Here is a 24,419-nt window from a genome sequence, read left to right as displayed (position 1 = left end):
AAGACGCCCTCAATATGTGGCTATGAAAAAAAAAATTACATGTATCATATTATATTAAATATCTCTAAAGTAATACCTAAATATGCAATTATGTCTAGATAATAAACTGGCAGTGACTCTTTTTCATCTTTGGTATTTTACCTTTCTATGTCATCTGAATATTTTACAATAAGCATACATGACTTTTAATGTTTCAAAGGCCAAAAAGCCATTTCAATACTTGTAATAATCAGTGTTTGGTAAGATAAGAATATAGCAAAGTGAGCAATTTCACACCCCACTGGTGGAAAGGCAAATCGGTGTGGTCTTCCTGAAGAGCAAGGTGGCTTTTTAAAGGCTCATACTGTGATACCAAATAATAGGCTTTCTAGGGAGTGATCTAAAAAGGAAGGCCCAAGAGCCAGCAGGGGTTGCACTAAGACATCCATGCATCAGAGCATGAGCTACATAGCAGGAGGCTAGAAACAACCAAAATGCCCCCAAATTAGCCAATAATCTACGATGTATATAGAAAATTGAGTTCAAAATTCTGATGCATTTCTAACATAGAAATGAGCTCAGAGTGTGGAAAAAAAGGAGGATCTGATTGTATTTATGGATAACTTTACAGACTGATAGATCCTACACATTCCATAGCACAGGTCAGAAAAGAAACCCAAATGTTAACTATCATTATGTCCAAGCACTGGTCACCTAGGTCACTTGTTTTTTATTTCTTCTTTGTTTAGTATTTCTCTTTTTCCCAATAAGTATTTCTATTAGAAGCAGAGTAAAATACCTAACAAACATTAGTATTTGATGTCAGAGATGCTCACAGTATGGGTTGATCACTCACAGGGAAAATGAGGCAACTTCACTTAGGCCAGGGGATTAGAGTGGGTACACACCTATGATCCCAGCTACCTGGGAGGCTGAGGCTGAGGCTGAGGCTGAGGCTGAGGCTGAGGTAGGACGATTCCAAGTTCAAGGCCAGTCTGGGTAATTCAACAAAACCCTGTCTCAAAATAGAATAATAAAGGGCTGGGGACGTAGCTCAGTGGTACAGCACTTGTCTAGCATGTGCAAGGTCCTGGGTTCAACCCTAGCACCACCCCTCCACACACACACACACACAGCAGAAACATTCTCCTGCAGTGAAAGATTCACAGAGCCCCAAATCCATTGCCCCTTGAAACACAGCAAGCAAAAGTTTCTCCCGGCTTCTTAGCCAAGCACATACCACTATTAAGTTAAAAGCCAGGAAACATGATGTCCTGGTACATGTAAATGCACTGAAAAGGCCCCCATTTGCACTGCTGATAAGTTAAACTGCAGGAAACAAATGAGTAATGTCCCGGTACATGTAAATGTGGTGGATGTAAATGTACTGGGAAAGGCCCACATTTGCACTGGAAAGATCTTTCCCCATTGAATCTGGCTCTGACTACAGGAGACCGATAGCAATTTCCTAAACCATGCATTAAGATGCAGCACAGAAAAACTTGTTCAGCACTAAAACACTGCAGACAAGGATTATTTATTGGTCTGAATGTTGTCTTAGGAACTACGGAAAGCTGAGGGAAGAAAGTCTCTCTCTCTCTCTCTCTCTCTCTCTCTCTCTCTCTCTCTCTCTCTCTCACACACACACACACACACACACACACACACACACACTCTTACAGGAACCTGACACACACCATATTCCCACACTGTGTCAGATACAATGATTTCCAACTGGAATTGTGGCACCAAGACTTCCCTCCATCCTTCACACAGGGCTGTATTATTCCACACTGTCGCATAATGAGCAGAAACGACGGGGGACTCTCAAGACGCATGGACTGTACCACCGTCCACTGGAATCATCAGAAAAGAACTGGGCCAGGCGTAGGACTGATAAAAAGCATCTGTCTCGCGGGAGGACCCAGAGGTGGGGCCACACTGTGAGGCCACCCATGTGACTCCAGGACCACAGCTCTGCTTCAGGTGGGCCCCTCTCAACTCCACAGCCCGGGGCCCCTTCTTCCAGGGAGGTGCCCAGCCAGCAGCAATCCCAACCTGAGTGCACCCCACGGCCAAGTGGGCCTCTGGGCAGCAGGCGGGGGGCTCATGAGGAAGTGCAGCACCCAGGAAGTGCTTTCCAGTTCTGGGTCCTTCCCTTCACCGGAGCAAGGGCAGCCTGGTCCTTCACACTCCCATGGTCACACGCTGAAACCTGAGTCCAGTGGAAGTGGACCCTCCACCTGGAAGTGGGCCTGACAGCCACAGCTTAAGGTCTACAGTGAATCACTAGTCCCTCAGGTTTTCTCCTCCTCCCAGCCTGCTCTGCCCCAGCCTCTCTGCCTCCTGGCTGTTCTAGAACATTCCAGGCTTCCCACCAGCTCCATCTGCCTGGAACATATTTGCCTAAACTTCCAAGCAACACAACTTTCTCTACCTTTGAGTCTTTACTCAAAGTTTCCTTCCTCAGCAAGGAAGGGAAATTTCAGCGTCGACCCGGGACTGCAAGAGCCGTTCATCCCCTGCCTGTCCGTCTTTATCCTTCCTCCTGAGCACTTATCAGGCCTCCCTTGCTAAGGACTGCACATGTCTCAGTCATCGCACTCTTTCCCCAACAGCAAATAAGATCATCAGAGCAACAATATCCCTCTCAGTTCAGGGTTCTGCTCCTAGAACAGCACCTGGCACAGGTATAGACATTCAATAAATACTTGCTAAGTAAATGAACACATTAGACTCCAAAAAGGCAACCTAAGGCACAATCAAGCATATTTAAGGCAAACTGTATTATGTAACATTTCTTTTTTTATATTTTTTTTTAGTTGTTGATAGACCTTTATTTTATTCATTCATTTATATGTGGTGCTGAGAATCGAACCCAGTGCCTCACACATGTCAGGCAAGCACTCTACCACTGAGCCACAGCCCCAGCCCTGCAATATGTCTTTTTAAAGGAACAAATGCAAGGCATAAATATTTGCTTCATTTGTTATTAGTTATTAAAAATCCCTTAAATGAAAAACTAATATTCAGTTTTCTTGGCTAAATACATATCATGCAATCTTGCTGAGCATGAGGTAGGTTGTCTCTGGCTCTTCATTAGCTTCACTGTCAATTAAATTTTCACAGCACACATGGTGGTCACCTCCACTCACCCATGATGTCTCCCGTCGCAGGCACTGGATAAATGCAGAGGGACAATCAAGAAATCGGAGGAACTGGAGCCACGAGCAGTAGCTCATGCCTGTAATCTCAGCTACTCAAGAGGCTGAGGAAGAAGGATGGATCAGAAGCTCAAAGCCAGTCTGGGTAACTTAGCAAGACCCTGACTCAAATTAAAATTGAAAGGACTTGGGATGCAGCTCAGTTGGCATGTGCCTAGCATGAGTGAGGCCCTGGGTTCAATCCCTAGCACCACAAAAAAAAGTGTTAAAAAAACCATCATAATTACAACATCATAAACATATAAGTGAATAAATAAATGAAAAGCACCTGATAGAGCTCTCGGTGAGAAAGAAGCAGGAGAGGCACCAGGTGTGCCAACTCTGTGAAACTTTCTATGACCTCACAACCCTCTCCAGGTTAATGGTGCCCAGGTTCACAACTCCAGCAGTCTCCTCCTCCCTAATCTGCAGTGATTTTCAGCTCGGAGTAACTGTGTCCCCAGGGACAGTTTTGGTTACACAGCTAGGGAGCATGTGGATACTGGCCTTGAGTGGACAGAGGTCAGGATGCTACTCAGCACTCTGCAATGCACAGGACAGTCCTTGGGACCCAAGGCGTCAGCAGTGCCTACACTGAGAAGCTTTGTCCTGCTTAGAAGACAGAGGACATCCAACTTAACGGTGGCTCGACTTCCAATTCTGCGACCACGTGATGTGAAGGCAATACACAAGCAGTAGAAACTAACTCTGAATTTTTAATTTGGATCTGTGCCTAGCCTAGCAACAAGTGGTGGGTCCCACCCTGTCTCTCAGGCTGGACAGAGGCAGTGGGCCTCTGTTCCCAAAAAGCCCAAGGTCACAGGAAAAGCCTAATGTACAGCAGGCTAGGTGTATTTGGTGTGTTGTGGGAGGCCACCCATGAGCCCTGGAGACCTAGATTTTTTCCTTGGGAACTATTCTAGCTTTCCCATGAATATAGGGCCACCCAAGCCATGAGGTCTCTGTCTTTGCTGTGCTAGTGAGACAGCTCTCATAGCTCCAGAGTTGGGTGTAACCTGTTGGGAACTGGGCTGCCCTTCTCCTACCTTAGATGGCAAAGAACATTCCATGGAAGACCTTTGATGTTCCCCCCCACATAAATAAAGCAAACGCGGGCTCCATCTCTCTCTCTTTCCAGTGTTAAAGCTTCATCCCTAAGATCCGAGAGCCTTCCTGCCTCCGCTTTCCAAAATCACTTCCCGGGTACTGTGTTTTTTTCCCTCCATTTTCTCTTTATTAGCTTTTATCCGCAGCCAGCCCACTCCACCAAGAGAGACCCCAATTCCGTCACCTGCGTGGGATGTAGGCAAGAGTGTGTGATGATATTTTCACCCTAAGATGGGTTTGCGGAGACATGACCCCAACACCAGTTGAGGAGCATCTGGCAACTTCAAAATCAAGGGTGTGTAACTGGCAGCAGGACACAGTACCCAAGTTCCATTCGGCAACAGATACAAACCACCAACCATGAGCAACGAGATCTATGGAGGGTTTTCCGTCACGCAGCTGACCTCACTTCAAGAGAAATCACTAATCCTACAGACAAAGCAGAGGGGCCTCACTGAGAGCAGTCAGCGAGAAGCCATGTGGTGACGGCACGGGAAATGCATGCAAAAGAGACCCGAGATGGCCTCAGAGGGAAGGCATGTTCTGCATGGTTGGGGGCAGGTGGCCCAGCATGACTGGGGGACAGCAGGTCACCCATTTGTTTGACACAAAGGGACACATACAGAACACGGTCTGGGGGGCCTTAAAGGAACAGTCTTGAAGACAAGGCTTTAATAAGAGCTGCCCGTGGGGACAAAACCAGAAGTGGGAGCAGGACACACCAGACAATGCAGACTCAGGGGGAAGCGATATAAGTGAGAGACCATCCTGGGGGGAGCCTGCACTGCTTGGATACAACAAAATAGGGGGGCAGCCAGGACCAACTGTGTAATCTGCATCCTGGTGCAAGATGGAAATTCAGGCCCTGGTTCCCAAGCATCAAGATTTCAGAACAGGGCCCTCACAAGCTCAGGCTACCGACTGCAAACCCAGGAAGCCGGCTCTGGAGGCAGCAGCAGCAAGAAAGCAGGAGAGGCTCAAGGAAGGGAAGCCAGAGGAATCCGCAGACCACCCAGGTGCCAGTGTGGCTCTCGGGACCAAGGCCCAGGGCCAAGCTGGCATCAGCAGCACCAGACTGCCAGCAGGGGACATTGCTGAGGGAGGACCAGCAAGAGCTCTCCAGAGTCAGGACCAATAGGAGACATGGACAGAAAGAGGTTTACTTTAAGAAATTGGCTCTCATGACTGTGGGGGCTGCCTGCTCCCGGGGGTGGTCAGACCACTGTGCACGTGGCACTAGCTGCTCTTGTGCGCTCTCTCTCTCTCTCTCTCTCTCTCTCTCTCTCTCTCTCTTTCTCTCTCTCTCTCTCTCTCTCTCTCACACACACACACACACACACTCACACGCACACACACACACCTGGCTGAGAGGTGACTGAGTCTGAACCCCAGGAGAGCGTCTCATTCCCCATTCTTGTGATAGTGCCCAAAACGCTGGGGGAGAGAGAAGAGGCAGCCCCACCAAGGCCAGGAGGAGCTTTGGGGGTGGGTGGGAAGAAATGAGAATTCATGGGGGTGAGGGTGACAGCCAAGAGAGGGGCCTTTGTGACACCCACCCGCCAGGGAAGCCCTAAGTGCCCAAGGCCAGGCTCACCCTGAGCCCAGGCTGTAGGCAGATCAAGGGCACCACACCCACCACTCTCAGCCCTTGGCCTTGGCCAGCTGGCACCTCAAGGGCCTGCCAGGCCCAACCCCCTGGCAAGTGAGTTTGGGTTTTGTTTGGCTTTTCCTTAATGTCAGGAGAGACACAGCAGGTGGCTAAGAGGAAAGGAAGGAAGCGGCAGGAGGGCAGATGGACACGTTACAAGGAGGAACTGGAGGCAGGAGGATCACAAGAACCAGGCTGACCTGGGCCACTTAGCAAGGCCCTGTCTCAAAACAAAATGATGTTCAAAAAGCCTGAGGCTGTAGCTCCATGGTAGAGCCCTGGCCTGGCACGGGTGAGGTCCTGGACTCAACAACAACAAAAGATACTGAAAAACCGCCCTTCCTTACGCTGGCACCACAGAGTTAGGAGCAGGGGACTTGCCGACACAGGTCGCCCTTGGTGTGGCAGGCGGTTCCCATGAGTCAGCTCTCACTGAGAGAATGTTATTGAGAATGTCAAGGCGTGTTGACATTAAGTTACAAGGATCCAGTTCGTTCATAAGAATCCTTCTATAAATAATGTCAAAGTCCTTCTATAAATAATGTACATAATCTACAGAAAGTAGCTTAATGGTTGCTTAGGGATGGGAGGGATTTAAGGTGAGAGCTAAAAGGGTCTGAGATTCTGGAGGGATGAAAAGCTGCTACAGTTGTCTGTGGCAGTGGCTGCCAATCATCCGTGGGTATACTGGAAACCACCGATTTTCATACCTTGAACCAGTGAACTGTATGGTATGTGAACTCAGTGCGACTGCATTCTTTTTTATTTATAAAGATTTCTTTTTTTCCACTTTCTTTTGCAAATTACTTTGTGTGGGTACATGGGAGGGCCCTGGGAATAGAACCCTAAGCTGGCACATGCTAGGTTGGTGCTCTACCCCTGAGCCACATCCCTAGCTTTTATATAATTTTATTTTGAGACAGGGTCTTGCTAAGTTGATGAGGCTGGTCTCAAACATGTGGTGTTCCTGCCTGAGCCTCCCAAGTAGCTAGAATTACAGGTGTGACCTATCATGCCTGGCTTCAAATGATTTCTTTCTGTTTTGCATTTTGGGGATTCTCTACTATAGCATTTTAATTAGCTTTCTTTTTATAGTTTTTTTTCTTAAGCATCCTCTGATTATTTAATTTGAACTGCTGAATTTTATTAATCACTCGTGTTAAATAATCATAGGATACTAAAAGTCCACATTTTCAAAGCTGAAAAACATCTATATGTGAGTCTATCTGATTTTCTGGGTAGAGACCTTGGGATTCTGTAAGTATAAGTGACTTTCAAAGCCATGCATACGTAATTCTATTCAAATATTTTTAAAACTACATATTCCACTTGTTGGAAAGATATTGAAAACACAAAACTTTATTATTCCTTCAGCATTTGATATTGTGGTTTTTAAAAATCCTTTTATTTGTTTTAAATAGTTATACATGACAGTAGAATGCATTTATGCACTTTGATATACATAGATGGGATATATTCTTGTTTTTCTGAGTGTACATGTTGCAGAATCATATCGGTCACGCAGTCACATATACACATACAGTAATAATGTCTGTTTCATTCTACTATCTTTCCTATCCCCACATCCCCTACCCTACCCTACCATCACTTCCATCTACCTAATCTAAGGTAATGCTATTATTCCCTAGTGCCCCAGCCTTTTTTGTGAATTAGCATCCACATATTAGAGAAAACATTCAGCCTTTGATTTTATGAAATGGGCTTATTTTGCTTAGCATGATATTCTCCAACTCCAACCATTTTCTGGCAAATGCCATAATTTCACTCTTCTTTAAAGCTGAGTAATATTCCATTGAGTATATATACCACATTTTCTTTATCCATTCATCTGTTGAGGGACACCTAAGTTGGTTCCATAGTCTAGCTATTGTGAATTGAGCTGCTATGAACATTGATGAGGCTGCATCAATACAGTATGCTGATTTTAAGTCCTTTGGGTCAAATGGTGATTCCATTCCCCATGTTCTGAGGAATCTCCATACTGCTTTCCATAGTGGTTGCACCAATTTACAATCCCACCAGCAATGTATGAGTGTACATTTTTCACCACATCCTTGCCAACATTTATTGTTGCCTATATTCTTGATGATTGCCATTTTGACAGGAGATGAAATATTAGAGTAGTTTTGATTTGCATTTCTCTAATTGCTAGAGATATTGAACACTTTTTTATAAATTTGTTGATCAATTGTATTTCTTCTTCTGTAAAGTGTCTGTTCAGTTCCTTAGCCCATTTATAGATTGGATTATTTCGTCTTTTTTGGTGTTAAGTTTTTGAGTTCTTTATATATCCTAGAGAATAATGCTTTATCGGAGGTGCATGTGGTAAAGATTTTCTCCCAATCTGTAGGTTCTTTCCTCACATTATTAATTGTTTCCTTTGCTGAGAAGAAGCTTTTTAATTTGAATCCATCCCATTTATTGATTCTTAATTTTACTTCTTGCGCTTTAGGAGTCTTGTTGAGGAAGTCAGGTCCTAGGCCAACATGGTAAAGATTTGGGCCTAGTTTTTCTTCTATTAGCCACAGGGTCTCTGTTGTAGTGCCTAAGTCTTTGATCCACTTTGAGTTGATTTTTGTGCAGGGTGACAGATAGAGGTTTAATTTCACTTTGCTACATATGGATTTCCAGTTTTGCCAGCACCATTTGTTGAACAGGCTGTCTTTCTCCAGTGAATGTTTTTGGCACCCTTGTCTAGTATGACATAACCATATTTATGTGGGTTTGTCTCTATGACCTCTACTCTGTACCTTGGTCTACACGTCTATTTTGGTACCATTATCATGCCATTTTTGTTACTATAGCTCTGTAGCACATGGTTTAAAGTCTGGTATTGTGATGTCTATTCCTTTGCCAAAATGCCATTACTCAACAGTGACAATTTCTGTATTACTGATATAAAAACCCACAGCCTTCATGTTACACTAGAACTCACACTCAGAATCAACCCCTTTGCAAGCAGAAATGTGGAACCCGCCCAACCCAAACAGAAGGATAATAAGAGTATTTGATTATTTTTGAAAGTCCCCACTGAATTAAAATTAGGAAATGGAAAGTTCATGGCATCTTAAATATTTTGGGACCCAGTAAAATTAATTGTCCACAGAGTCACTACAGTCACTGCTTCTAACAAATGAGGTAGGTCTCATGTTCTTTTAATCAACTCAATACACTTGTGCCTCATTGCAAAAAAACCCAAAGGATTTAGAATTGTTAAAAAGATGAAAAGTTAAAAAGATGATTTCTATTAAAAACGACTCACCAGAGCTTTCCTTGTGTGTTTTAACTAACTGAATTTTTCCAAGAAGTATGTTCACTCCACATGATTGGAGGCTGAACCTCTCAATCCATTCCTGTCTATGAGCCCTCCCTGATGAAGGATCTCCTGTCTCCCAAAGGCCCACCAAAAAGATATGTCCTGTGTCCCCAAGTTGGGTGATGGCTCTCCTGTGATGAAGAGTCTGAGCTGAAGGACCCCTAGGGCCAATGCTTGCCTGCTGAGAGCAGCCACCCACCCATCACCCCTTGGGCAGGTGAGCCCGAGGGGCCTCAGGGTGCCTGGCCAGCCCACCCTTTGAACATAGGACATACAGGTGAAAAGACATGAGGCTCCTTCCCCTGCTCCACTGTGCCCTCTGCACTCCAGGGGGACGGGGTCCCCAAATGTCTGACACCCCCACCCCAATGATAATGGTCAGCAAGGAGATACAGCTCCTGTAATCTAAGGGCCCCTCAGTGCACCAAGGTCAGTTCAAGGTCTCAAGCAAGGTCAAGGTCAACTGAGCCTGCTCTGCGGTACCAGGAACTCATTTCCTAGAAATATGCCCGTGATCTCACATCAAAGGAAAAAACCTCACCACAGTGCCAGCAGAACTGACCGAGGAAAAATGTCACCACCACTATTTTTAGCAGATGACTATTGTCGCTCCAGTTGTAAAGGACCGAAGCCAAAAGTCCAGAAGGAAACCACACAGACTGACCCTCCCAGCACGGGAGGAACACGGGGGATCCTCCGCAGCTGCTCACTTGACAGTGCAACAGACAGAACCTGCCCTGCTCCAGGGCCCTTTGCTCTAATCTGTACTCAGGAGAACATCAAAGACAGAGAAAAGCTATGGCCATTGCGGGCACAATCCCTCGCAGAAACGCCCCCCTTGCCCAGCTACCTGCGTCTGGACTCTGATGTCCTCCAAGCCCAAATCTGCCTCAGTTCCATCTCTTGGGGCAGCACCTCGTTCTCTACCCACCTGGAGCCAGAGGTGCCGCAAGGTGCACCCAGAGGAGCCCCAGACCCTTCTCTGCTTCCTCCCGGTCTCCCCCACAGCTTTGTCATCCCCAGGCACCAGCTGCCACTTCTAATGGACACAAGAGTCCTCACCATGTGGACATGCCATTTTCTTTATGATTCATCTTTAGCTAAACATTTACTTTGCTTCCACCTTTTTCCCTGGCTGAAAGGGAACCAGCAGTAATGGAAAACCATTTGAGACTAATTCACCTACAAAAACTAGAGCTCTGTTTATTGAGTGTCTAGCGCAGAGCAGAAACTTTCTATTTAAGTTACTAATCTATTCTGCAAAGAACCTCAGGAAGATGTTATTACCTTCAGAAGTGTCTCCATTTCAGGTTAAAGGAAACTGGGATCAAAATATCAGGGTTTTGTTTTTAATGAGGTGGTTAGTTTAACCACCCTAATCAAGCCTTCATCTGTCACCACCAAACTCCACGCCCACTTATCCACTCCCAGGAAATGGCTAGAGTTCTTCTAACATGAAAACCCTCTTAAAATGCAGGTCTGGCTCAGTGGGCCAGGGGAGGTTATGGGGAAAGCTCCTTTAGATGCCCACACTTTGGTTGGTCCCTTCACCACCCCTTTCAACACCCAACGTCTCCAGTTGGTCCCCTCCCCCCATCCACTAGGTCGGACCCTGCTTTCATTTCCAAAATTAGTAAGGTTTGGATAAAAGGAAAGGCACACTTTCCTTCAACCCATCTAAAGAAGAGCAACTTTATTGCCTCTCGGGGCAATGTCCCTAGCCAGAGTCATGGGCTCCAATTCACTTACTAGGTAAATTATCAACTATGAAGCTGCTTGACAATAGTACAAAACAAATGGATAATTCACCAGAAATCGGCTTCTAGATATTAATCATAATTACTCTGAAACAACAAATTTTAGAAACAAACATTTTACAAGCACCCCTTATAATCACCAGACCGTGAAGCCAGCTTACTTGTAGGTGAGCTACAAAACTCAAATTATCTTTTGATAAAAGGTAGCAGAAATCCCAAAGAACAGGGGAGATGGTGATTAGAAGCCATATTTGCTAGTCCAATTTCATAATTGCAGTCTTAGAACCTCCCAAAGCTGCGGCACAGAAGAAATGGGGAGAGGAGAGGCTGTTGGAAATACAAAGGGCAATTCGTAAACCTGACCCCAAGATTGCCTCGGGTAACTCAGGGTCGGGGCTGGGGAGATAGCTCAGTTGGTAGAGTGATTACCTCGCATGCCCAAGGCCTTGAGTTCAATCCCCAGCACCACAAAAAAAAAAGAGAGAGAGAGAGAGAGAGAAACTCAGGGTCTGTTGAAGAAGAGCATCACTGAAACTGGAGGCTTTGGGACCTGGGAGTCAAGGAGGCCCCTAGGATTGGCAGCATCTGTACCCAGAAGACAGAGCTGGGGGGTCTTAGCAACGAGGAGGTCTCTTCTTGGCATCCAGGTTCTTCTGAAGTTTTGATCCCGGCAAGGTACTCCATAGTTCTGAGCCAGATACTCCAACCATGTGCAGTTGCAGTGACAGCCCTCTTTGACAGACCCTGTGTTTCAGGGCTAAAGTGGGATCACAGTTAACTGTCCTCCATATTTCCACCTCTCCCCGTATCCTCCAGGAAACAGCTTGGGAGGCTCTACAACTGCATTTGTTCGAGGAAGTCCTATGAACGGAATCGTACGCCTGGTGATTTCTTGAGATCTTGTCACTCAGCATAATTCCCTGGTCTTCCTTTATTTTTCAAGCAACCTCGGGGACTGGGGATATAGCGTGTTGCCTAGCATGTAACAGGCCCTGGGTTTGACCGACCCTCAGCGTGGCAAAATAGATGAACAAACTACATTTTACTTTCCTTGCCTCAGAAGAATGACTACTACGAATGACTATTACTTAACACCCTTGGCTGGCTCCTCTTGAGCAGAGGTGACACATTGCTCCTGCCACCTCATCTGGCCTTCCTTCCATACACCTGTCTGCCCCTCTTGGGGCAATGTCCCTAGCCAGAGTCATGGGCTCCAATTCTAAAGCCAGGTAAGCATCCCAGAAACTCTTAGAAGCCAGACAGGAATTCTCTGACCCCACCAAAGGCCTACTTTTGATCTGAGCTTATGCAGATCTGACATAAATATGCCTTTGGAAGCACACATTTATTTCTCTGCTACTTGGAAATGGCTTTCAAATCCCACCACGCCAATCCAATTTTGCCACTGAGCCGCCTGTCACGTGGGAGTTCACTTCTACCTTAATTTTTGCACCTCTGACTTTAGAAGAGAGAAGAAAAATCCACCTTTAAATGTTCTTCAGTTCAGGGACACTGCTTAAAACCACCTCTTACAAAACATTTTATGTACCCACGTTATAAAGACATCAGGGATTCTTAAGGTCCTGCTTCATCTTAAAATCTGACCACCTAAGATCTACAAACAGAGGCTACTGTGGCCTCTCTCTCCGGGCAGAGTGAGGAAGGGCAACCTGTTCTCCAGGCTATGCAGGTCTCCATGGGTCCCATCAACCGACCTTGCCCTCGTACTCTCTTAATATTTCACAGGCACAGGAGCATGCAGACCCACCAGCTCTCCGCCAGCTGTCTCAATGAATTACTTCCCAGCCCTCTTGAATGAAACACACTCTCTTTGTCCAATTTTACAACTGCTCTACATTCTTCTTTGAATTAAATGAAATTACACATTGGTTTACATATGGAATTGTTTTGACTTAGAGCAATTTTAGAATGCCCCATGGTTGTGATTTCTAGTTACTGGCTCCATAGGCTGGAAAGCCAGTCTTGAGAAACTTAAAAAGAAAAACTAGAGGTATTACAAAGAAGTGGTATCATACAGACCGAGCTCCCTAAACTAGGTTAAAAATTTTTCTTCTAAATAAAGCATAAAGATACATTTTTAAAAATTTAAGCACAATTCTAAATTACTTAGGTTAAAAAGAAAAAGAAATCATAATGTAAATTAGAAGAGAACAGTACTAAAAATACCACATAGCAAAATTTATGGGGAAAAGTAAAAGTGATACTTGATGGAAAATCACCAGGACATAGTAAAAAGAAATAGTAGAAATTGGTGAAAGAGTAAAGATTACAGATCTAGAACAAAAGCTGATTATCAGAAAATAATAATAAAGTAGATTGTTTTTATAATATTTGAAGAGGAAAAAAAGCACAAATTTTTAAATACAGGATCCAGATGTGGTGGCCCGTACCTATAATCCCAGCTACTTGGGAGGCTGAGCCAGGAGGATTGCAAGGATACTCCCAAGGTAGTAGCCTCAGCAATTTGGAAAGAACTTAAGCAACTTAGTAAGACTCCATCTGAAAATAAAATATAAAAGATCTGGGGATGCAGCTCAGTGTTAGAATGCCCCTTGGTCTGATCTTCATTACTCAATCATTAAAAAAAGGGGGGGTGGACCAGTATATAGTACAGTTATTACAAAGATTAAAAAAAAACTCTACAGCTTTATAATGATAAACTTAGATGTAATGGAGCAGTTTCCTAGAAAATAAAAGTTATCATAACAGACCAAAAAAGAAACATGAAATTTGAATAGTCCTAAAATCATTAGGGGATCACAGGCCTGGAGGTCTCATGGGGGCTTGAAGTTTATGACGGACATTAGTTAAATAAGATGTTCAAAACCACCCAACAGCCAGGTGCAGTGGCACACACCTGTAATCCCAGCAGCTTGGGAGGCTGAGGCAGGAGGATCATGAATTCAAAGCCAGCCTAAGCAATTTAATGAGGTGCTAAGCAACTCAGTGAGACCCTGTCTCTAAATAAAATTTTTTAAAGGGCTGGGGATGATGTGGCTCAGTGGTTTCAATCCCTGGTACCAAAAACAAAACAGAAAAACCCGACATCCATTGCCCCCTAGCATCCCAGTCCATTCCTCCCACAGGCAGGAGGTGAAGATGGGAAGCTGAGGAACCCCAGGGAGAGGCCCTGAGGGTGCCGGAACCTTCACAAGCAGCGTCAAAGCTAGGTTTGGACCCAGCCCCGCCCCCTCCTCTCTCTCTACCCTGAGTCCCACTCTGCCAACGACGACACGGAGGGGTTATAACATGCTGTAGTTTGGATCTCTAGTGGTGCCAAAGGTCCAGGTGCTAAAGGCTTGGCCCCAGCCCAGGACGCTCCCAAGGTAGTAGAGTGTTTTGCAGGTGGAGCCCAGGAAGGAAGCCGAGTCACAGGGCAGGCCCCTGAATGGGACACTGAGACTGGCCAGAGCTGTCCCCCTCTCCTTACTTCCTGATGTGCCAGGAGGTGAACAGTCCTCTTCCACCACGTGCTCCCACCACAACGTCCTGTGAACAGGCCCAAAGCAACCGGGTGGAGCGAGCACAGACAGAAACTGCTGCAATCATGAGCTAAAATGAACCTTTTCCCTTATCAATTTGATCATCTCAGACATTTTGTCCAGAGATGAAGTTGACACAGACTACAAAATCCCTGCCAGCTCTAATCTTGGGACAAGGTCCTAAAATTCTGAAACAGACACACTCCTTGCCATTCAGTGTAACCTTCCCCTCAAAATGACAGTAGCATGGAGGGGCTGATGCTGGGGTTGCTGAATCTGCGAGTCCTGGGGTTACTTCCATGATGGAGTCCCATTTTTCACAGCAAACAGGAATTTTAAATAAACACTTAGGTTGAGCTCATCACATCCTTTTCAAACAGAAGCCAGTTCGTACCTGGGAATCTCCCTGGATTCACCACCATTCACTCTAGTTCCAACCTACACCATCACTAAGAGTTAGGCCTCTCCTTGGTGCATACCTCAGCAGGGCCTTCGAGATGGAGTGGAGTTCTCATCCTCTTGAGCACTGTCAACCAACACCTAAGCTGGAGGCCTCCTGCAGGTTCCCAGAGCACAGAAGATACCATCGCCACAGTCACGTCCACTGAATGGCAGGGGCCTCAGGCCAGCAGGGATGCCAGCTCACCCCTCCCCTGGCTGCATTCCAGAGTCTACTGGGGTGCAGGTCCAGCAGGCTCCTGGACAGTGGGTGGGGCCGCGGTGCTGCAGGGATGGTGGGTTTTGCACATAGACCACCTCGCTGGCTCAGTCATGGGAACACCTCTGCCCCTCCAGGAACCTATCGCTTCACCCCTGAACCAAGACAACCCCCCCACATCCCGGCCCCCAAGGGTAGACAAGCTGTGTGAGCCTCCCTCAGAAGCCACTGTGAGTTCACACCCCTCCTCGCCAAGAGCTCCAGCGATCACCCCCCATGCACGCACACACATGAGCACACACACATGCACACACACACACATACACACACACACAAAACCAGCTCAAGAGCTAAGAACAAAGGCCACCAGCTCTTGGAGATGCACCATGGGTGAGTGCCCAAGGTGTCCCTAGCCACCCCTCACCCTCACCTCTCTAGACTGGTTGTAAAAATGGCCCCATGCCTCCTCCCTCTGTCTACCACATGCAGCTCTTCCCCTTGAGAGGAGGGGTCACACTCCTCCTGCTTAAATTTAGGTGTGACCTCCAGACTTGTGTCAGCGAGTGTGACATTGAACCTGAGCCAAACCCAAGCCTCCTGAGGTCCTGCTGACTTCTGGAACTCTGCCGCAGCCTTGGAGAAACATCAGGGGGTAAGCTTGCTGGGACCTGAGAGGCCATGTGGAGCGGAGATGAGTCACCCCAGCAGAGACCATCCTGGCCCTGCCGTGCCGACCACCAGCTGACTGCAGACTAATTAGAAATCCAGCCTGGACCAGCTGGGCTGCGCCACCTTGGCAAAATGGTCCCTGTGGCACACCCCCTTGGGGTTTCCTAGTTGTGTGTCCCTCAAAGGCCCACGTGTTAAAGTTTGGGTTCTCAGGGTGGTGCTTTTAGGAGGTAGAGCAGACGTTAGCGGGTGGGGCCTGGCAGGAGGTCCTGAGGTCATTGAAGATGTTCCCTCCAAGGGATTCCAAGCCAGGTACAGTGGTGCAGACCTGTGATCCCAACTACTCCGAGGCAGAGACAGGAGGATAGCAAAGTTGAGGCCAGCCTGGGCCACGCAACAAAATCCTGTTTCAAAATAAAATTTTAAAAAAGGATTTGGGATGTAAAGTCAGTTTGTAAGGCCCCGGGTTCAATTCCCAGTGCTGGGGGAAAAGAGGAGGACAGGTTGAAATTGCAAGCCCCTGGTCTCTTCCTCTTCTGTTTTGTTTCCTTCCTCTAATGGTAAGCACTGTGCTCCACCAACGTGCTCCTGAACGTTGCACCTGGCACCCCCACCAGAAGCAAATGGGTGAGGCCCAATGCAATGGGTTTACCCAATTTTGGACTGGAAGCTCCAAAACAGTGAGCCAAAATAAACTTCTTCTCCTTATGAGTTAATTATCTCAGGTATTTCATTACAGTAACAACAGGCTGACTAACATATGCAGCACTCCTGTGGCCACAGATAAATGACACACCTGTATGAGAAACACATGGGTCTCTCTACTGCTGCTGGACCTGGAGCAGCCCACCATGGTCAGTAAGGAGGAAGTGGTGGACATCTGTTAACTGCCTGCCACAGGCCCAAGTCTTCCCAGGCCACCAAAACAGACTCACTTCTGTTCCAGTCCCTGGGGAATTCTACTCCAATCTCCCTGGCCACCGGCTTTTCTGCACCTCAAAATTTGAGGATGCAACTACAACAGGGACATAGGTTCCCAAACAGCAAACAAGACTCTTTTAGTGCCCACTGGACCCCAGTACACATGGAGAGACATAAGGCCTGTCCACTTTCTATAGTAACCAGCAAGAATGGGAGTAATCACCCTGTTTCCATGCTCATGCAGGCTGTGAGTGCCAGGCCTGGTGAGGGCGGAGGGCTGCCCATGGGCTGCAATAATGTAAGCCTCGTCTTAGGGCACGTGATTCCACAGTTTATACATCTTTCTGGAGCACTCGAACAATGAATGACATCAAGACAAATTTCTCAAGTATATTTCAAGATAAAATCTGATCACAGCTATGAATCTGCAGAACTCGAATGGAAGCCCCTGAGGAAAGGAGACGCCCATCCTGGGTGTCTGGCTTTGCTCTGCTAATAGAACCGAAGGAACTAAGGGCCTGTCATTTAAACCTGCAGGCACCGAACGCCAGCCAGAGGGCAGTGCAGTGTTTTAAAGTCAGCATGATTGGGCCTAATTTGGTTCAGGAGCTGTCTGCCATGCAAAGTGTCCTTCTGTGACAATTAAAACAGCACAACACTTCCTTCATTTTCATTGCCACCTAAGGGGCCACCAAGCCGAGACTCTCAAGTGGTAATACAAGGAGGACAAGAATTAAGAAAAAGAATTATGGCCACTTCCACTGTCCCCACGTCAGAGGCAACAGGATAATCCTAAGCCCTGAAGACGGCAGGAGCTGCACTGCATGCTGTCAGCGAATCACCTGACACACATCCACTTGTTGCATATTAAATCACACAATCCTTTTAGAGCAATAAATATTCTAGAAGGAAAACAGTGTGCCGAGCCACATCCCGTATTCTACTCATCTAAGGAGGCAGGAAAATACATGTCTTCTTAAACAGAAACATCTGATCCTCAGTCACCCGAGCCTAATGGAATGCCTGTTGGCACAGGCAGAGCACCACTCAACACACCAGCAAAGAAGTGGAGAAGCCTTTAGAAACCCCCCATGCACCCCCGGGAAGCTGGCTTTTTAGAGCTGTCCCTCTGCCATTAATGCGATGACCCCTCTACTCACCAAGCTCTCGGGGTCACTACTCCTGATGAACTCGCAGACCAGGCCATAGCAAGGTTTCTCCCTCAGGGCCTTTGCACTGCCACTTCCATCTACCTCAAGGCTCTTTTTCAGAGACCTTCTCTGTCCTTTGCTCCAGTGTCACCTGCTCTGTCAACTCACCATCCCATCTTGAGTCTCAGCCCTCACTGTCTGCACCTGGATTGCCTGTAACTACCTCCTGGGCCTTGTTGGCTTAGGTGGGGGAAAACGGAAAAGGACTCCCAAAGATGGAACTCTTAAAACGGAAACCTGCAGGCCCTAAGGGGGCAAGCCATGTGACACCACAGCCCCACGTTGGGCCACTAACATGCTAAACTAGTTTGTTTCCCAATTACCTGTTTTTTTCTTCTTATTTCCAGGGCTGGAGATTGAACCCAGGGCCTTGTACAAGCCGGGGAAGAACTCTACCACGGAGCTCCATCTCCAGCCCATCACTAAGTTGCTAGGACTGGCCTTGAACTTGGGGTCCCCCAAGTCCCTGGGATTATAGGCTGGCATGACCACGCCCCACTCAACCTGGTCAGGAGAGCCTCTCTGGCCTTGCTTTCCACATCCCCTCCTCTCACACCACACAGGACCAACCATGCTGCAGCTGCCACCACCCCCTCAGCTCACCTGCCCGACTAGAATGTCCTCCATCCCCTGGTCTATGCCTCCTTTGGCTCTAACAGGGCCTTCAGGACTGTCCTCACCCTGCATTCTGGAGGCCCTTCTCATACCCAGCCTCTACGGGAAGCTCTGGCTCCCTCTCAAGTTCCTCTCTCCCTACTGTGCCAAGATGCTCAAAGGCAGGGGCTGCTGGATTCACCCGAGCCTCCTGAAGTACCCCCGCACCCAGTCAGTCCCAGTGAACAGTTCTGCTGTGGCTCTGCCCATCTTCCATGGGTCTGTGCATTGGACCTTGCCACACTGGATCCTTTCAGCAGCTTCTCAGGGAGACAGAGGCTGTGTAACCCACAGCATCATGAAGCCAATGGTGGAGAAGGGAAGCCCCTGCCTTGTCCCCTGAACAGCACAGCACAGGGCCCTGCTCCTTCTGATGGGAGATTAAGGAGCCCAGGGCCCTCACCTTGGATGGGGTACAGAGGAGACTCAAAGCAAAGAAACAAGCGTGATGAGTTTCCACCTTCACAGTCCAGAGAAAATAAAAGCAGAGAAAGCTTTCACCCAGCAAAACACAAGGCCAAGCTGGAAGGTGAGCAAAGGTGGGGGGGAGTGAGAAAGGGGACAAGCCCCTAACGGCCTCGTGTCCTCTTCTCGGAGCTCCATGAGCAGGATGAGGTCTTGTGCTTTCCACCCAGGAGGCACTGGCAGTCGGTAACCCTATTTACAGGGGAAGAAACTGAGGCAGAGATGCTGGGAGGCTGGAGCCCCACTCCCCACCCCTACACTCCCTGAGAAGGGGCTTTCAAAGAGGTCCCAGGACTCTCTGTCTAGCCTAAGCCCCCTAGGACCTGTTTACATTCTTGTCACTTTTCTCAGCTGTTTTCAAACATCTTTTTTTTTGCCACTAAAGGAGACCTAGTAAAGCTGAGCCCTGTGGCAGCTAAGAGCGGAGGCTGAGCCCAGTGGGACCACAGAGAGGGGACCTACCCTACCTGTGACCTTCCTGAGGTTCCTTTAAAGCTGGCATGGCACTGGCTTCAGGGAGGAGAGATGAGCATCTGAGCTGGGAACTCCCACTAGGTTAAACTGAAAGTAGAGCCAGAAAAACTGCCACCTGAGCCTCAGGAGGGACTCACAGCTACCTGGAGCAGAAGGGGCAAGCTTCAGCATCCCCCTCCAGTGCCAAACAATGATGCAACTACAGGTTACTGGGGTGGTGCTGGCCTTGGGAACCCACCTTGGGTCCCCTCCTTAGTTCTCCCTGCCTGACAACTGTTGTGTCAAATCAGCACAAACAAAAGTGACACTTGTTGCTTCCCATGTTTGTAAAGCCCACCCAGACTACAAAGGGGCCAACCACCTTGCACCCTGTGCCCCAACATAGGCCAAAGAAACGGTCACCTGGGTCCCAAAATCAAATCGAATATTTTCTGTCAGTTGCAGGCTCCCAGAGGCACCTGCACCCCTGCTTTGCTAGTCTGGGGATATGAAAATCAGGTGAGAACACACTGCTATTTGTCCACCCAGCAGAGGTTAATGGGGACATGACCAGCATGGTCACCCTGCAGTTTCTCTGTGGAAGTGTTGGGTGGCTTCTGTTCCACAGCCAGCCCTTCTCCTGTCGTCTCAAGCCAACTTTTTTCTAAACATTTGTGGATTTCAACACCTTGGCATAATTAACGGGTCCTCTGTGCCTCCTTCCCTCCAACCCCACCTGCCCGACCCAGGTGTGTGTGGCTGTTCCCCTAGGGCCCTGTCTGGCCGGAAGTGGGGGCTGCTGGGCCTTGGCTCCTGGCGGTGACCAGGCGACAGATCATACTGGCTGGGGGCTGCGCGGGCCACTAGGAACAGCGGTAGGGAAGAATAGTATGTCTGTGTAAAGAAAGGAACTGTCACTTCCAAATCCTGCTGGCCCCGGGAGGAACGGACCTGAGAACAGAGTTTTGGGGCAAGACCAGCGAGAGGGCAGAGAGGGCAAACGGGGCGCTGGTCAGGAAGGGTTGTCCCCTGCAGGCGAGGGCTCAGGGTCGCCTACCAGGTTCCCGAGGAAAGGTAGCGATCAGATGGGGAAAAGGCTGAAGAGGCCCCACAAGAGTCAACTCAAGATTCCAGCGCCGGCCTCCAGGGCCAGTTCAGGGAGCACGGGGCGGTGTCGGGCGGTGGATGCCCTGGGAAGCGGGGTGACAGCGTCTCCCGTCGCCAGGCTCTTTCGGCAGAGCGAACCAGCCCAGCACCAGCCGCGAGCGCGGACAGAGAGCAAAAGGCGCTCTGGCCGGGGTAACCGCGGGGCCGGACTGGGCCTGGATCTGGGGAGTGCCGGGGCGAAAGAGGGTACTGAGCGAAGAGAGCACAGCCCTGCGGGGACGCCCGCTTACCCGGCCGTTGAGGTCGGTCTCCTGCGCCTCCTGGACGCGCGGGCCCGGCCGCACCAGCGCCTGCAGCAGCCCCACGTCGTTGGCGCAGGCGGCGCGCAGGAAGGTGGCCGCCTCCGGGATGCCCTCTGAGACGCTGTCCGAGCTCACCTCGCTGCACTCGTCCTCGCCTTCAGGAGGGTAGAAGGAATCGTCCCAAGCGATGCTGCGGGTGTCGGCCAGACTCGAGAAGTCTTCGTATTCCTTGTAGTCCGCTGGGTCGTCCCTGGTCTCCTCGCCCCGGGGTGCCGTCGGCGGCTGCGGGGACAAGCATCGCGCCCCACCGCCCTCCGGCCGGCCCGGCCAGCAGCACCATGCTGGCGGCCGGGGCGCGGGCCGGGGGTCCCCGCGCGGGCAGGAAAACGAGGACACGGGACGCGTACCGAGGTCACCGTTCCTCGCCCCGTGCGTCCCCAGAAAAGCCATGGCCTGAGCGCTCCAGCCCGGCGGAAATCAGCGCCACGCGGTTGCGCTCAGGAGAAGTCACAGGAGACTGGAGAAAAGCCCCCGGGGGTGGGAGGAGCCAGGGGGTTTCTGAGCGCGGCGCAGGCGGCTGCGGGCAGGGGGGCGGGGCGCGTCCCTGGCAAGAGTTCAGAGCGAAGCCCGGGCCTCGCAGGACCCAGCGGCTTTGCCTGGAGACGAGAAAGGCACGCGCGGGAGAATCAGAAGCAGTAACTACAGAAGCCGAAAGCCAGCGTCTGGGGTGATGAGCGGCCCCGCCCCGCCCTCTACCAGCCCCCTGGGGACAGGGGCGGAGGTGGGGTCAGGGGACGCTGAGGGCAGAGCCCGCTTCCAACTTGAAAAACCACCAGCCCCTGGGACTCGCCCCCGCAGAGGGCTCCAGGCCCCGGGCCGGAGTGGGAGCATTTTTCTCTCACCGCTGCAGAAGCTCAGAGCCCGTTTCGTCACCTCTCCGGAGCCCAGACTCCGGGACCAAGTCTGCCCCGGCCGTGGCCGCTGAAGGCCGGGGAATCCCGGGCGCACCACTCGCGGAGTTCGGGTGCAAGAAAGAAGCCGTTCTCTGAGGTCCCAGGCCGGTGGGGAGAACAGTGCCCAGCCGGTGCTGCCCCTCTGAACTGGGGGCTTGTCGCTGCCGTGGGCGAGCCTCACCCCGGTGGGATGGAGGGCTTGACAGAGACCGCAAGTCACGCAGAACCGGGGCCAGCCATGGCTTGCCGGTGGGTTGGAAAAGAGCAATCCTGGGGAGTAGGGAAGCGTTAGGAACTTGGGGGGAGCATCTAGGTGAAAAGGATCTGCAACCGAACCGAGCCATGAGGGACCCCAAGCTCCCCGCCTCAGGGCAATGTCACGTGGTGGGTGGGATCTACAGAGTTGTGACAGATCTACCCTGGAAACCAACGATTGGGCCCTAAAGAGCTGAGAGAAGGGCCGCAGGCCGGGGCGGTCTACCAGGGGTCCCGAACTTACCCCCCAGGCCGAGCCTGACCTCTCAGTGTCTGGGTGCGGGTTGAGGAGGAAGAGCATGGGAGGGTTGCCAGAGAGCCCCTCGCTTTGGTGAGGTAGATGCGTCGTGACTCGTCTAGTGGAAGAGACGGAGCGTGTAGGCGCCTGGTGAGGACCTCCCGAGCCCCGTGTCATTGCCCTGTCTGACAAGCAGTGCCATGGGTCACGGGGACCGACCTGGAGACCAAAACCTCCACTCCGCCCACCCACCTCCTTTCCTTCCTTCTTTTGCGCCTATCTTCGTGGGCCCACCAGGTGCCCACTCGTGGGAGACCTTCGTCCAAAGAGGAACGACACTGTGCGGATGCAACCACTGGAGGCGAGGCGTGGGGACCCCAGGTGCAGCCCGGCAAGCCGAGGGGCACCGGTGGGCAACTTGGTCCAAAATCCCGGTTAGTGATATGGGCCCCAGAGAGACTCGAACTCTGAAGCCCTTGGACCCCTACTGCCACACTGCGCTGGGCCCAACACACTGTTGTGGTCACCCAGTGTCTTCCAGTGTCGCCAGATGAGCAGGAACGACCTCTGCCCCAGGAAGGGCGGTGGGACCCAAGCAGCGATTTCTGGTGAAGACGAGTCCGCACCTGAATGCGCCCGGAGTTGGCAGAGAACCTGGCCTCACCGGCTTCGCTCTGTACTCGGGGATTTCTTTCTGAAGCCAAAAACACCACAGATAATGGTTTACTTTTTACCTTTTTCTGTAACTAGCTACAGATGCATAAATTCCCACTGGGAATTTCCCCTTTCAAGGTCGACAGTTCTTGTGTTAGCCTTTCCAAACGCCTGTTAAAAGCAGCCAGGGGACTTACAAATTGAACTGCCCCCTCCCTCCCAGAGGTCTGGTTTGGTTAAAATAAGAACGCTGAAGGACAGGGCGCCCTGCCCACATATACTTTTGGGGCACTCTAAAGCAAGTTGGTCCTTATCACCCATGCCACTAAGCGAGGGAATTAAGGCTGTGTTCAGTGTTTTACCACTTCCTTCTTTTCTTTCTTAGAAATATGAGTCCAAATAATACTGGAATGGTTTTCACTTAAAGATAAACAAGAGCAGGGGGTAGGGGTGCAGCTCAGTGGTAAAGCACTTACCTAGCCTGCCAGGGCTCTAGATTCTGTCCCAGCACTACAGAAGGGTAAAAGGGAAAGAGTAACAAGTCCCTGGCAAAGAACTAGCCCAGATGGGTCCCCATCCCCACCCCATCTTTTAAAAATAAACTCCACTTTACCACAAAGACAAAATATTCTCAACCTTTCTGGAAGACAGCTGAAAAACAAGTATTTTTGTAAAGCCAACATGTATATACTATGTGTACAAAACCTACATAGGAAGAGAAAATAGCTTAGAACTTCCAACTCAGGCTAACTTTGCAATCCATAACATTTCAAGGAATTGTGTTAAATTCTCCCAGATTGTTTTAACTTATGATTTTCAAAGATATACATTACACAATTCCTTCAGATGAATAATTTCTTTTGGGCCATGAAAACAAAATCAGCACAAGTTTGGTTACCTTTCTGTGTCAGGCCTTTTAAAATTGCAAGCAGTATACATCTTTTTAAAGATGAAAACAGAAGGTACCTATAGTGCCGTCCCCACCTTATTTGGAAGATGGATGTAAACCCACATGCCCCACGTTCATAAAATTAGCAGTCACCACCTCCAGGGACTGAATGGAAGTTTGAATGACAATGGATTTAAGCCTTTACACCTTTTGGAACTGAGCACACTATAAGTGTTAAATTTCATTATTATTAAAAAGAAAGCATCCCTTCGCCTGATGGTACAAGTTGCTCTGTGGGAGCTGCTTCTCCAAATTTGTTGGCTTATTCACCAGGAGAATCAGCCCACATGAAATGAATGAGAAATGCTTTTTATTTTGTGGTAGGGAAGGCTGCTTTGCTTGGGGTAAAGAGCACACTGTGGTATCAAACAAAGGAGCTTCTGATTATGGCTACAC

At 49.2% G+C, this 24,419-nt stretch overlaps 1 protein-coding gene across 1 annotated transcript in view; it reads right to left on the bottom strand.

Moving 5' to 3' along the window:
• LOC144251099 (ankyrin repeat domain-containing protein 33B-like) overlaps positions 1–21,314 on the bottom strand; it is a 70,864-nt gene extending 49,550 nt beyond the window's left edge. Inside the window, 2 exon segments of the mRNA XM_077794214.1 lie at positions 20,963–21,293; positions 21,295–21,314. Of these exon segments, the coding sequence (XP_077650340.1) occupies positions 20,963–21,293; positions 21,295–21,314 (351 nt within the window).
• Between the last annotated feature and the right edge of the window lie 3,105 nt (positions 21,315–24,419).

Source organism: Urocitellus parryii, chromosome Y (genome assembly GCF_045843805.1).
Source record: "Urocitellus parryii isolate mUroPar1 chromosome Y, mUroPar1.hap1, whole genome shotgun sequence".
NCBI classification, from domain to species: Eukaryota; Metazoa; Chordata; class Mammalia; order Rodentia; family Sciuridae; genus Urocitellus; species Urocitellus parryii.
This window is presented reverse-complemented; position numbering and strand designations above follow the sequence as displayed.